This window comes from Arthroderma uncinatum (assembly GCF_011692745.1).
Source record: "Arthroderma uncinatum strain CBS 119779 chromosome Unknown scaffold2, whole genome shotgun sequence".
NCBI lineage: Eukaryota > Fungi > Ascomycota > Eurotiomycetes > Onygenales > Arthrodermataceae > Arthroderma > Arthroderma uncinatum.
The window spans coordinates 2,548,684-2,560,786 of NW_022983864.1; the positions used below are offsets into that span (position 1 = coordinate 2,548,684).

The window sequence follows — 12,103 nt, forward strand, 5'->3', positions numbered from 1 at the left end:
CACGATGGCTCGACAGTGGACGACAGGAGAAGCAGGGCGGGAGGTGAATGGACGGACCAAGGTGCATCCCAGCTCCCAGCCATGGGGAACAAACATCGCCCGTCCGTATCGGTGCCAAAGCGTTTAAAAAAAAAAAAACAAGCAGAAGAAGCAAAGAAAAAGAAAATCATGGCTTGGGTCAAACCGCTGCTAGTTACGGGGTACCTCGCTGCCTCTGCTCTGCCGATGGATGCGGTGCATGCAGATGCAGTTCAGCCAACAGCATCAGATCGCTCATCGCCTGGGCTATTGGCTTCCCCCGACGCCACGCTCGTCAAGCTACCTGATGGGTAGGTGATAGAGCGAACCTTGCGGCCAGGCTGCATGCTCCTCTTCGTGTTACGTATACTTATCTTGTCACCTCTCTTTTTTTTGGGGGGGGGGATGAGGAGGTTATTCTGGTCTGTCAAATGCGATCAGCAGGGTACGACGCTGGACTATACGGAGAGAAACCTGCCACGACCCACCGGACACCACGGCGATACAGAAAGACAGCTTGAAACAGCAAGGCAGAGGCGGAACAGGAGTGGAACAACGATCTCGGATACTAATTATGTCCCTTTTACGGCCCTTTTTACTGGGGGAGAGGCAATAATGACGAGAAACCTAAGCGCCCGCAGCACGCTCAGATCACATCCCTCTCTATATACTTCAACTTGTACCGACGAGGATGGGCTATACTACTGAAATTACCAGTCGAACCGGTGCAAAGTGGCACGCACGCACCAGCATGGCGGAACTCTCGCCGAAGCGATGTCGCAATCCAGATACGGTTATATTAATAGTTGCACCGACCGCGTCGCACATGGGATTGCAGATACACATTACAAAGTATCCAAAGTATTGACATGTCGCCCAGGCTACGACGTTTCTTTCCTCATGCACCGGAGTCTGTGTTGAGGGAATGGGGCCGGGCCAGCGGGTCAAAGGAAAGGATGGATGTGATATGCAAGCTGGCTCTCATCCATCACCCCCAAAACTGGAAACTGATGGAGCCCCATGCTTGCCAGTTTTTATGATGCTACGTACGGACTGCCTGCTGATTACAGACTACAGACCCTGGGCATCCGGAGAAGAAGATGCCTGTCCTTCTCGAAGCTGGATGAGGATGGGGCTGAGAGAGATAGTGCCGAATACGGAGCATTTCCTCTCCCCCAAGAGGCCGCAATATACTTTCAGCTAGACGGTAGCATCGATCATCGCAGGCAAGATGCCCCTGCTGGCGCCAATATCAACAGGCGGAGGCGGTGGCCAGCAGGGATTCCCTTAGGTCGAAGTATGTATATAACCGGAAAGGGGTCTCTCTATATAGGGGGCTAAGGGGGCGAAACTCGTCACATTCGCGTAAGATATACGATGATATACGCGGTATTTTTGCTTTCTTGGCCCGCGTATCATGTTTCAGTATGCGGTATTACGGATACATGCTGACTAACGGCAGGATACGCAGTCCCAGTTGCCGCTTTGGGCGATGTCCGTCTTCGCTTTTTTCTCTCATCAAGCATCAAGAAACAAGAACAAGAACAAGAATACGATCCCAAGGCCCGCCGGGTGAGGGCATCTCAGCCCTGGAGCGGCCGGGATCAGCCAGGACCTGGACATGGGGTATTATATCCGGAGCAAGGCAGTAATATAAGTATCTCGACCGTTTCATCCGCGCGTCCTTCCCTTGCTAACCACGTCGACAGCACAAACAACCGAGGAGATATCTAGATCCGAAGTCTCACCATTCTTCCTATCCACCCCCCTTCTCATCGCGAGTACGGTGTAGGATACGGAGGCGACGGGGTCTGACCTGCCGGGCGTGGCAGGTTACCGCTTGTGTGGCAACCTCGGCGCCTCCATCCGACTCAAAAGGAGCCGCCCAAGTGCCAATATGATCGCTTTCACGAATCGAAGCCCTGGAACACGGCTTGACTGAAAAACAGAGTTGAATGGCCCGCGGGTTCCTTTTGGGAAAGGGTTCCACGCGCATGGCTAGTCTCCACCATTTGCTTTTTTTCTTCTTTTTTTTCCCTTTTTTTTCTTTCTTTTTTTCTTCTCTCCCTCTTTAAGTACATATTTCTTCTGCACAGCGCCCCTCCAACTGGAGATATCTTCCTTCCGTCCACCGCCCGCCGTGATGCACCAACGTTATGCAATCTGGTGGCATACGGAGTACATTAGTTAATTTATGGAGCCACAGGGCAGCCGAACAGAGTAGGATGCTGACAGTCCATCCCGGGTCCTGCCTATGCATTAGCACCAGTGTGCACACCTGGAAGATGACCGAAACTGGGTTCGGCATTGCCCATCATGTCCGCTTCCTACTTCCAAATGCAGTAGTAACTTGAAGGCATCGCCAGCATCGTCATCGCCCATCGCTGTCTTTACTTGCTAGCCTCGGTCTCAGCGTCTCGGATCTCAGGCAGACAGGAAAAGGAAAACGAAAACGCCCGTTCCTTGGGCCACCTTTACTTTTTCCTCCATACTAACTTACAACCCGTCTGTCTGCAACTAGACTACGGAGGAGATCTCATCAGATATTACTTCGTCTATCCGCCTTTTCGGCCTGCGCAGCCTGTGTGCGTCTGTCACGCGGCCCGTACACTTTTCTCTCTATACCTCCACATCGAAAGTGTAAACGTATCAATCGAAGACGTTTCGCTTGTCATCCCTATGGCCCACTTCCTGTTTGTAGAACCCACCCGTGCAGTATCCCCCTTTCCGTTCCATGGATCACATCTTGAGCTTGCATTACTCCGTCTAACTTATGTATTTTGCTTTTTTGCATTTTCCCATCCTTCTTCTTCCTTCTTTTTTTCAAATCCTTAAAGCGAACCAGGCTTCCAGCCACCTTTATACACTTTATACGCTAATTTTAGTCGTTCGACTGCCATGCCCATAGCCGCTGCCTGGGATGAATTCGGTCTCCCCTAGCACTTGGCGGGGATATTTGGGCTGCTCTTAGTACGCCATGTACATGTAACTTGCTAATCCGATAGTTCTCATTCCCATTAGCCAATCTAAATTTAACTTGCCTACCAAGCATGGCAACGCTCGTTTCCGTTGGACATTCCTTAGTTTCCTCGTGTACTCCGTATGTACACCTTGTACGGAGTACACCTTGTGGTTTCCCCCAGGGGCTTTGTTTCTGCGCCCTTTCGCGAAAGGAGGAGTGGCTGGCGTTGTCTTTGTGAGCGAGCGACATTTCAATCCTAACTTAGCCTTTTGATATGCACTTCTATTGAAGGTGATACCACAGGCTAGTTTGAGATAGGGAGATGTGACTCACTTTCCCTCCCCTTCAGCTGCATACGGAACTATATGTAGGGGAGGACATCATGCAGGCAGCTTTGTTTTCGTTTGTTTTTCCTGGTCTTCCCCCCCAGACTTGTAAGTTACCTTTATTTCGATGCATACAGTACTTCGCTGGCAGGAAGAAGGCAGTGCGTTCACATTCCATGCATGGGATATGCTGTATGCAATCAGATGATGAATTATCCCTTCTCATCCCTGGCATCCAAACTGCTCAAGGGTGGCAAAGTTAGCTCCAGTCAAAGGAAGAGAGTTAAAGACACCAATCACAGGCCGCTCATCCCTACCAACAAGTATAATCGAGCGTATTATGGACATACTCCGTATACTTACTTACATTAGCTACCTGTTATTCCCGTTCTGGGGTCCCCATCCGAGAACCTCCCGACTTTGGCTCGACACGTTCTACGGGAGAACGTCGTATCCCCCATCCTAGCATGGATATCACGGTCACCCTGGCTGGCGGGCAAAGCACGAAATCGAAAATCCCTAAATTATGCAGAGGTTAACCATGCATTCTAATTGGCGTCGACGGGGCTGCCGGTGACTTTATACATGCCTATACTATTGCTTGTCCCTAACGAACTCTCCTCGTCCAGCGAAGATCTTACTCCTTCACGCATCTCCGCATAGTATATGTCCGCTTGGCCCAGGTCCCGCGGACGTTTCATCGCCAGCGTGTCTCTTTTTTATTAGGCCTTTTTCTTTAATATCCCATACCCCATACACTAAAAAGAGTCTTGGGTTCCTTTCTCGCGACGGCGGAAATCATCCCGGCAACCGGCAGACCATCACCCAACACCAACTGCGTCCTTTACCACGCACCAGGGATTCCGATTCCGTGCCAGAAACAAGTTGGAGCAAACCGCTGCCGCACAAGGAGGCCACACTTTTTTGATGCTCGAAAAAGTTAAAAGACCCCACGGACCGCGAGATCCAAGTTGTGGTGGTTTTTCGCTTTTGTTCACCGACTGTTTTTCTTCCCCTGTTCCCTTTCCCTTCGTCTATTGAGAGGGCAGATCAGAGGCCAACGGCCAATTTGCGAAGTGCGCAACCCGGCTGACTGTCTTTCCTTCTTTCTCCCTTCTCTCTTTTCTTTTCTTTTTCCTCGCTTCGGATTTTGGCGATAAGAGTCGCCAGTGTAACTCCCCATTCAGCACGTTGGGCATCTGGGAGTCGCCGGTCAACCCTCTGCTCCCCTCCCTCGATCCCTGCCGCTTCTCACGAGTCAATTATTTGCGATGAAACCTACATATTTCCCATGGGGTCTCCACAGTCATCTCATCTCACGGCTTGAACGCTGTTGACACAGCCAACCCCACTGCTCGCCCGGCCCAGCTGGGTTCATTTGACTGAGTTTTTCGATGCATGTAAGTATATACATACTTACTTACATAAGATACATAAGTATCGTCATGTCCTTGTGTGAATCCCTGGTCGATCAGAGCCGTCTGGCCCGAGAGCCTTGGATCTTGATGCAGCTGGGCTGGCTGGCTGAGTTCTACCCGATGCCAGATTAATTCATAATTCATGGCCAGGGAGGCATGGCTCAAGGAAAAACCACCATGTGCAACCTGACCTGGCTGACGGATCTCTGCAGCCAGGAAGTAAAAAGCAACATTTTAATATAATGATGCTGAGCCTTCTCGGAGAAAGCAAACACCAATTACCACTTTAAACTTCCATGCAGTCACCACGTAAGGGACTTTGGGCCCAATTAATGTTACTCAACATGCTTGCATCGCGGGCAGGTATTCTGGTCGGATCGTCCCTCTCTCTCTTTCTTGCTTTCTTTTTTGTTGAACAGAAAAGAAAGCGGGAAAGATAAGAAAAAAATAAAAAAAATAAAATAAACACGGCCCGCCAGCCTGCAATATTTATTCGTCATAACACTTTCTTTCTATCAAAACCGTTGCACCTATGTGGACGCCTTGATGGAGCATGACGCTTCTTGAGGGCCGCGTATTTGTGACGGAGCTGATAATGGATATTACATATTCAACATCCAGTTTGGCAGCCCGGTTTAATATAATGTATGCTGCCACAGGGACCTATACAGTTCAGTCACTCGCCTGGAGGGCCACACATGAAGATCGGGCAGAGTTTCTCTCCAGAATGGGATGGATGGTAACCGGCATTCGCTAAAAAAAAGGGTCGACTAGGTGCGGATGCTAGTATGATTCTGGGTGTTGCATCCGACATCGTGTAATCGTCTTGCTGACGATGCAAGAAGCCTCGAACGGACAAGAGGAGGTCGGCAAGCGATAGGCAAACTATCCATCCTGGCTCAGGCTTCTTTCTTTTCCTTTTCTCTCTCGCGAAGGCGGCGATGTCGTGGACTTCGGGGCTTGTGTCCAGGCTGATGCTCTTGACTTTTATTCGTGTGATCTCTATCCAAGGATAGATGACGCCTTCCACCCATTATCCAGCTGCGACCAGCAGTCTCCAGCAGGCTCCGGCAAGCTCGACGCTGTATAACGAGGGTTGTTTGGTATGAGGATGAGGCTGTGCTGCTCGCTCCCTGTGGTTTTGTACGCCACGCCCGCAAACGTTGTAGATTTCACAGCAGGTCGGACCAATGCAGGGCAACACAGGCTACCCAGTCCTTTCACACGTATCCCATCTATCATAAAACTGCTTCGTGAAGATCGCTTTTTGTGTTAGTGCTTGTGCTGCCAGGGCAGATGAGGCGCGATCATATCGAGGTATATAGACTTGGATATGCTGGCACGTCCGTCGCGCAGAATCCAGGCGTTTGTTCTGGTCAAAGGGCAGTAGCATTGATATATCGTGTTTCTCCGTGTTAGAACCGTAAACCACCTCGAAATATGTAGTCTCGTCTTTGTCTGGAGGTAGGTGTTTTGGTGTGAGAGTTCTTTATGAGAGTTAAGTCCGAGGCTAAAGCCTTCGCCGAGATAAAATTATATGCTGTCATAGTTGAAGTATCTCGACACCGCAGCGTGATATCAACCCCCAAGCTCCCAAGATGCAATCTTCTGTACAATTTTCCTTATCTAACTAGTATCTACGAATGTCGCGGGATCCCATGGAGAATCATGCCGAGATTCGACATCACCTGGAGGTATGTACTACCCGCGATACGACTCTGAAGAAACACCCGCCAAAACACAGCCAGCATGGCTTGCTGCTTCACCTGGGGCTCGCCGGGCAGCTTCTTGATGTAAGGCTAACCGTTACCCGAGGGGTCATTCTGCATGCAGGTAGTATTTGATACCAACGCTGGCCACCGTCGCAAGTCCTCGTTTGTCTCTCCTGATACCCCGCGCCTTGCCCGTCGACACGAAGCACAAACATCAGACCAGGCAGCATGCTTCGTGCACTCTCTCCTTGGACAGCCTCGAGAACTGCGGCTCGACCTTATTGACGAGCGTGGGGAGCCTTCGACGCCGCACGATGGCCGGCAGACTGAGGATGGTGGCGACAATCCCTCGTCCGGGCCCTCGCGGCTCTTGACGAAGAGAGAGCTCTCAGATATGGCGTGGAATGTGCGCGCGTTATCAAAGAAGCTGGGCAGCTTAAAGCTGAAGCTCAACGTCCATAGTATCTTTATCTTGACGAAGCCGCAGGACCAGAGTTTAGCCCGGTTGACGAGAGAGGTTACGAGGTGGCTCCTCGGACCAGATCAAAGAGTCCCATATACTGTCTACGTGGAGAAGAGGCTGGAGAATGATAAGCAGTTCGATACGGAAACCATAACTGAAGAGCCGTTGGAGAAACAAAGACTGAAATATTGGGATAACTGCCTCATCGAGGATCACCATCACCTCGTTGACTTTGTGATAACGCTTGGTGGTGATGGGACGGTTTTATACGCAAGTTGGCTCTTCCAACGCGTAGTGCCACCGGTTCTCTCATTCTCTCTGGGATCCCTAGGCTTTTTGACCAAGTTCGACTTCGACGACTACAAGGATACACTACACCGGTCCTTTACCGAGGGCGTCACCGTCAGCTTACGGCTACGGTTTGAATGCACTGTTATGCGGAGCAGGCGGCGGTCCTCTGGCCAGCCTCAGATAGAAAGGGATCTGGCAGAAGAATTGATCGGTGAAGAGTCAGAAGACAACGTCACACATTCTCCGGATAGAATGTTTCAAATCCTAAATGAGATTGTTGTTGACCGTGGGCCAAATCCGAGTATGTTAGGATTCTTTACCTTTTTTTATATATCAGACAAGTTTCTCTATTTGGGCTAACACTCGTCGATTCCTAGCAATGTCGTCCCTCGAGATATTTGGCGATGACGAACATTTCACGTCTGTTCAAGCCGATGGCGTCTGTGTTGCTACTCCCACAGGCTCTACGGCATATAACCTGGCCGCTGGCGGCTCTCTATCTCACCCTGAAAACCCTGTCATTCTCCTTACAGCTATTTGCGCTCACACTCTTAATTTCCGGCCAATTATACTTCCTGATACTATAGTGTTACGTATAGGGGTTCCATATGATGCCCGGACAAGTTCCTGGGCCAGTTTTGATGGCCGTGAGAGGTATGTCCTGATTCTCCCCCTTTAATACAGCGTCGAAGCTTCAACCGAGAACCTGCTGACTTGAGTCTCTAAAGGATCGAGCTCCATGCCGGTGACTACGTTACGATATCCGCGTCTAGGTTCCCATTTGCCAATGTGATACCTTCCGGCCAGCGTAGTTATGAGTGGATACAGAACATTTCTCGCACGCTGAATTGGAATAGCAGGCATAGACAGCAAAAGCCGTACGAGAGCAAGTACCTGGAGCAAAGTCAGGCTCCTCAGTAGCGCACATTCACTGGACTTACATTCGTCTTGGACTTTTGGTCATGCCTTTGTGCTAACCTGGTTATGAAGGCTATATGATATACAACTAGCCGTACCAAAATACTCTATTATCTATCAAGATGGAATGCAAAGAATCCCCGTAGAATATAGGGAGAAGCACATGGACTCAATAATTTGATGTAAATAGCTGATATGGGTCTTTTAATCTCTGCGTATGAGAGAGATGCTATAATTAGAGCAGACGGCCGTCTCTTTAGAAAACCTGGCTTCAACTATGCGTATGAATAGCTAGAGGGAGGAAGAACATCTTGTTAATTGTGGTTGATATCAAAACGTCAACATCGAATCTTGGCGTGGGAGCTTCATCCAAAACGCCCTCGACGCTACTTTGCCCACCTTGAACATCGCAGGATAACAATCAATTGAAGGAATAATATATCCGAATCCCACCCACTACCTATTTCCATTTCAACGCCAGCTTGCGGATACACGACGCCTGCAACAGGACGCTTCAACTCTCAAACTCACGCGCGCACACAGGGGGGTTGGCTATAACCCTCCATCGAAAACGCTCCCTCGCAAACCAGCTACGATGAGCGTACCTCCTAAGGCTCATGCGCATGCTGCCTCTGCCAGCGCGATTGCTGGTGCCGGCTCGAGTGCACAGGGAGGACAGCCGGCACTTTCACGCTCGCCGCAACCCCCACAAACATCCACGGGGCTGCGAGTCCCCTCTAATCGCAAGACCATATACGACCGGAATCTGAATCGCACACGGAATGCCGAACTGAGCAAAGCCAGCTTTGGTTACCTCTTTTCTGAAATGGTTGTATACGCCCAAAGAAGAGTTACAGGAATTCAAGACTTAGAGAGACGGTAAATTTCTCACCAGCAGATAATATTACGTTGAGATGTTATACTGATCTTATACCACTAGGTTGAACGAACAAGGCTATCCGCTAGGCCTCCGCCTGCTGGACCTCCTTCTCTATAGATCATTGACTGGCTCATCGACAACGAGCACCTTGACATCCCAGTCGTCATCAAGCAACCAACCCGTTCGACCTCTTCGCATCCTTCCACTACTCCAGCTAATCCATGGACCCTTATGGAAGCTCTTATTCTCACGCCCGGCAGATGCTCTTGAGCATTCTGTCTCTCCAACTACGCCTAACGAGTATATGATTACTGACAACGACCCGCTGACGAACACTTATATATCCGTGCCGAAGGAAATGAACATGTTGAACTGTGCGGCTTTTGTAGCCGGAATCATCGAAGGAGTTTGTGATGGCTGTGGCTTTGAAGCTTCAGTGACTGCGCACAATCAGGGGAATGATATGTGGCCAAGCAGGACCGTGTTTTTGGTGAAATTTGGAGACTCGGTTATGGAAAGGGAAAAGACCTTGGAGCGAGCTGGGATCAAATGAATCAGTCATCCATCTAATTGTTGATTGAAAGGTTTCCACATCAACGATCTATCAAGAGGGAACTCCCTTCCCTTCATGCATATTGGAGCATTTTTATGCCTTGTTTTTAAGAAGCGTGGCGTTTACGGTTGGGGATAACGAGTCCCTTTTAGAGCAGGAATAATCAACTAGGGGTCAAGGTTATGCGAAGTCTACGTGGAGAGTTTGCGATGATCTTTCTACGTATATCGCTTAGGATGGAGCCCGTTAGACATGGACAATATCAAAAGTTGGTTCGAAACCAAAGAAATAAAGGGATCAAATACCCCAATGCCAATCCATGTCCGTGTTAAGATATCCTGTAGAAAGTACAGGCTGGAATACATGCTAAAGTACATATAAAAACATTATAGACCCCAGGCTCCGGAAAAATGCAGGCATAAAGGAATCGCTATACAAGAAGTAAATATAAGCATGAAAGCTATGACACTGTGTCCACCTTCCGTCTCTTATCTCGATCTTGATAAGGCGAGGGGCTGCGTTTCTTCCGGCTTCTATCGTCGTCACGATATCGATCTCTTCGTGGAGGAGACCTTGACCGTGACCTTGAGTAGTCCCGTCGCCGGCGAGGCGAACGAGATCGAGAACGAGGACGGCTATCCTGTCGATTAGGTGACGGTCTACGACGTTCTCTCAATGCACTTGCATTCGCTCCTGATGGCCCTGATGATCTCCTAGCATCGCCGTCACGGCTATCAGGCAAGAATCGCTCGTCTTTGATACCAAACCGCGCAGCGCTGCTGGCTGGTGCGTTCGATCGATAGTAGCTTTCTACTCCCCATCGGCCAGTATCTTCGGTTTTCAGGTCACGATACTTTGTTCGCCCCTTGCGCCCGATCTTGGTCGCATCTCTGACCTGGAGGTATTCCGGCAATGCCTCGCGGTTCTTGACCTCATCCACATATTGACCACCCATAAGGTCACGCTCCGTAAGACCATGTTTCTCCGAGTCAGGCTGGAAGAAGGCACCCTTGTGAAAGTACCGCTGCATAAACCCTGCTTTCCCTCTCCCGGTCTCTCGCTCTTCCTTCTGCTTATCAATAAATTCACGATCTTCCCGATCTCGTTCCTCGGCAGTAAGGTTACGCCGGCGTTCGATCTCTTCCCGCTCCTTCTCTGCAATCTCGATTGCTTCACGTTCGCGTTTAACTCGTTTCAGCTCGCGCAGTTTCCAAGCAGCTAATTCGGCATCCGGGTCAACGCCGTCCGTATCGTCGATGTGGGTTTCGTCCACTCCTGTCCCCGTTTCGTCGGCATCATCGTCCCATGTCTTCCTACCGGCTATCCGGGCAGCAGCATCCTTCTCTAACTGGTCTCGGATCAACAGATCAGCCTGAGCCTTGCGCCGTTGTAGGGCTTCAGCCTCTGCTTCGGGATCGAGCGCCGATGAAGCGTTCGCAATATGGCCGCTCACACCTGAAGTCGCAGGGTATTTACGCTCGCCCTTTTTAATAAATGTTGGGCGAAGTAGTAGTCTCTTTGGGGCCTCGTCTTCTGAGCTAGACTCTTCTTCCGACTCCTCCTCTGAGCCTGATTCTTCCTCTTCTTCCTCTTCTTCTGACTCGGCAGTTCCCTCCTGCACAGCTGCCGTTACCTCCACGCGCGCTTGACCGGGAGAAGCCTGTGCTGGAGGCTTGGAAGTGCTCTCTCTAGCATCCTCTTCATCTTCTTCCGTCACAAAACCTTCTTCGTCCTCTGCCTCCTCTTCCAATTTGGCCTGCCGAAGCCCAGAAGTAATTTGTTTAGAGCTCGGGGGAGGTCGCGTTTGCTGCACTGGTTCAGAGTCTTGTTCAGAACCTTCGTCTTCCTCTTCAGATGATTCTACTTCGTCCGCGATCGGCTTGCCTGGTCGATATCGTTTCGCGGGTTGCATGCGCTTCGGCGCGGCTGTGCTGCGACCGAAGCTCGGGAATGACGGTGGAGCCATCTTGTCAACGGTAGTCTGTCAATTATCAAGCAGCAGACATGGTAGCTGAGAAGGGGTGAGCTTTCAGAGAGCTCTTCATCCTCAGTGCTTGTCAAAAATGAAAGCAGCTTTCAATATCGATAATCGAACGCTTAGTCAGACGACAACGGAATATCTATAATCCGCACCGACTTAGTCATAAGACATGTCTAATTACACGTGACCGCATATTCCAAGATCTTTCTAAAACAAGCAAAGAAAGATGATTTGCCTGCGACGATGAAGATGGTTTAATACGGGCGATACAAAAGTCTTTTTTTTTGGCCACTGACGCGCCAAGTGGAGCACACGCTTTAACCTGCCCCGAGGCGGACTGGGCAGCCTGAGGCAATTACTCCAGCCGAAATTGCCCTGTTCCTGGGCTGTTTGATGAGTGAGCAAGGGGGGCGATGGGGGACCGGGAGGGAAGCGAGGAGTTGAGGACGATCTATGCGGTGGAGGGTTGGGTGTGCTGTGATGAGTTGGACACTCTGTGCATTCTTCAGAGCCCTTGGGATTTGCCCCGTTCTCAGGCATTAGGCAGCGGATCTCAGGGGTCTCCGCAGAAATAGGGCCTC

The 12,103-nt window shown here is 50.2% G+C and overlaps 2 protein-coding genes across 2 annotated transcripts; one reads left to right on the forward strand and one right to left on the reverse strand.

The window, feature by feature from the left end:
- Positions 1-6,367: 6,367 nt before the first annotated feature.
- Positions 6,368-8,111, forward strand: GIQ15_02746 (NAD kinase; the record flags this gene model as incomplete). The annotated part of the gene is made up of 4 exons (XM_033550163.1): positions 6,368-6,418; positions 6,540-7,491; positions 7,568-7,844; positions 7,919-8,111. 4 exons carry the CDS (start codon positions 6,368-6,370, stop codon positions 8,109-8,111), a joined length of 1,473 nt encoding a protein of 490 aa, XP_033407324.1.
- A 1,890-nt stretch (positions 8,112-10,001) lies between these two features.
- On the reverse strand, positions 10,002-11,507 carry GIQ15_02747 (microfibril-associated protein; the record flags this gene model as incomplete). The annotated part of the gene is made up of 1 exon (XM_033550164.1): positions 10,002-11,507. One exon carries the CDS (start codon positions 11,505-11,507, stop codon positions 10,002-10,004), a length of 1,506 nt encoding a protein of 501 aa, XP_033407325.1.
- Between the last annotated feature and the right edge of the window lie 596 nt (positions 11,508-12,103).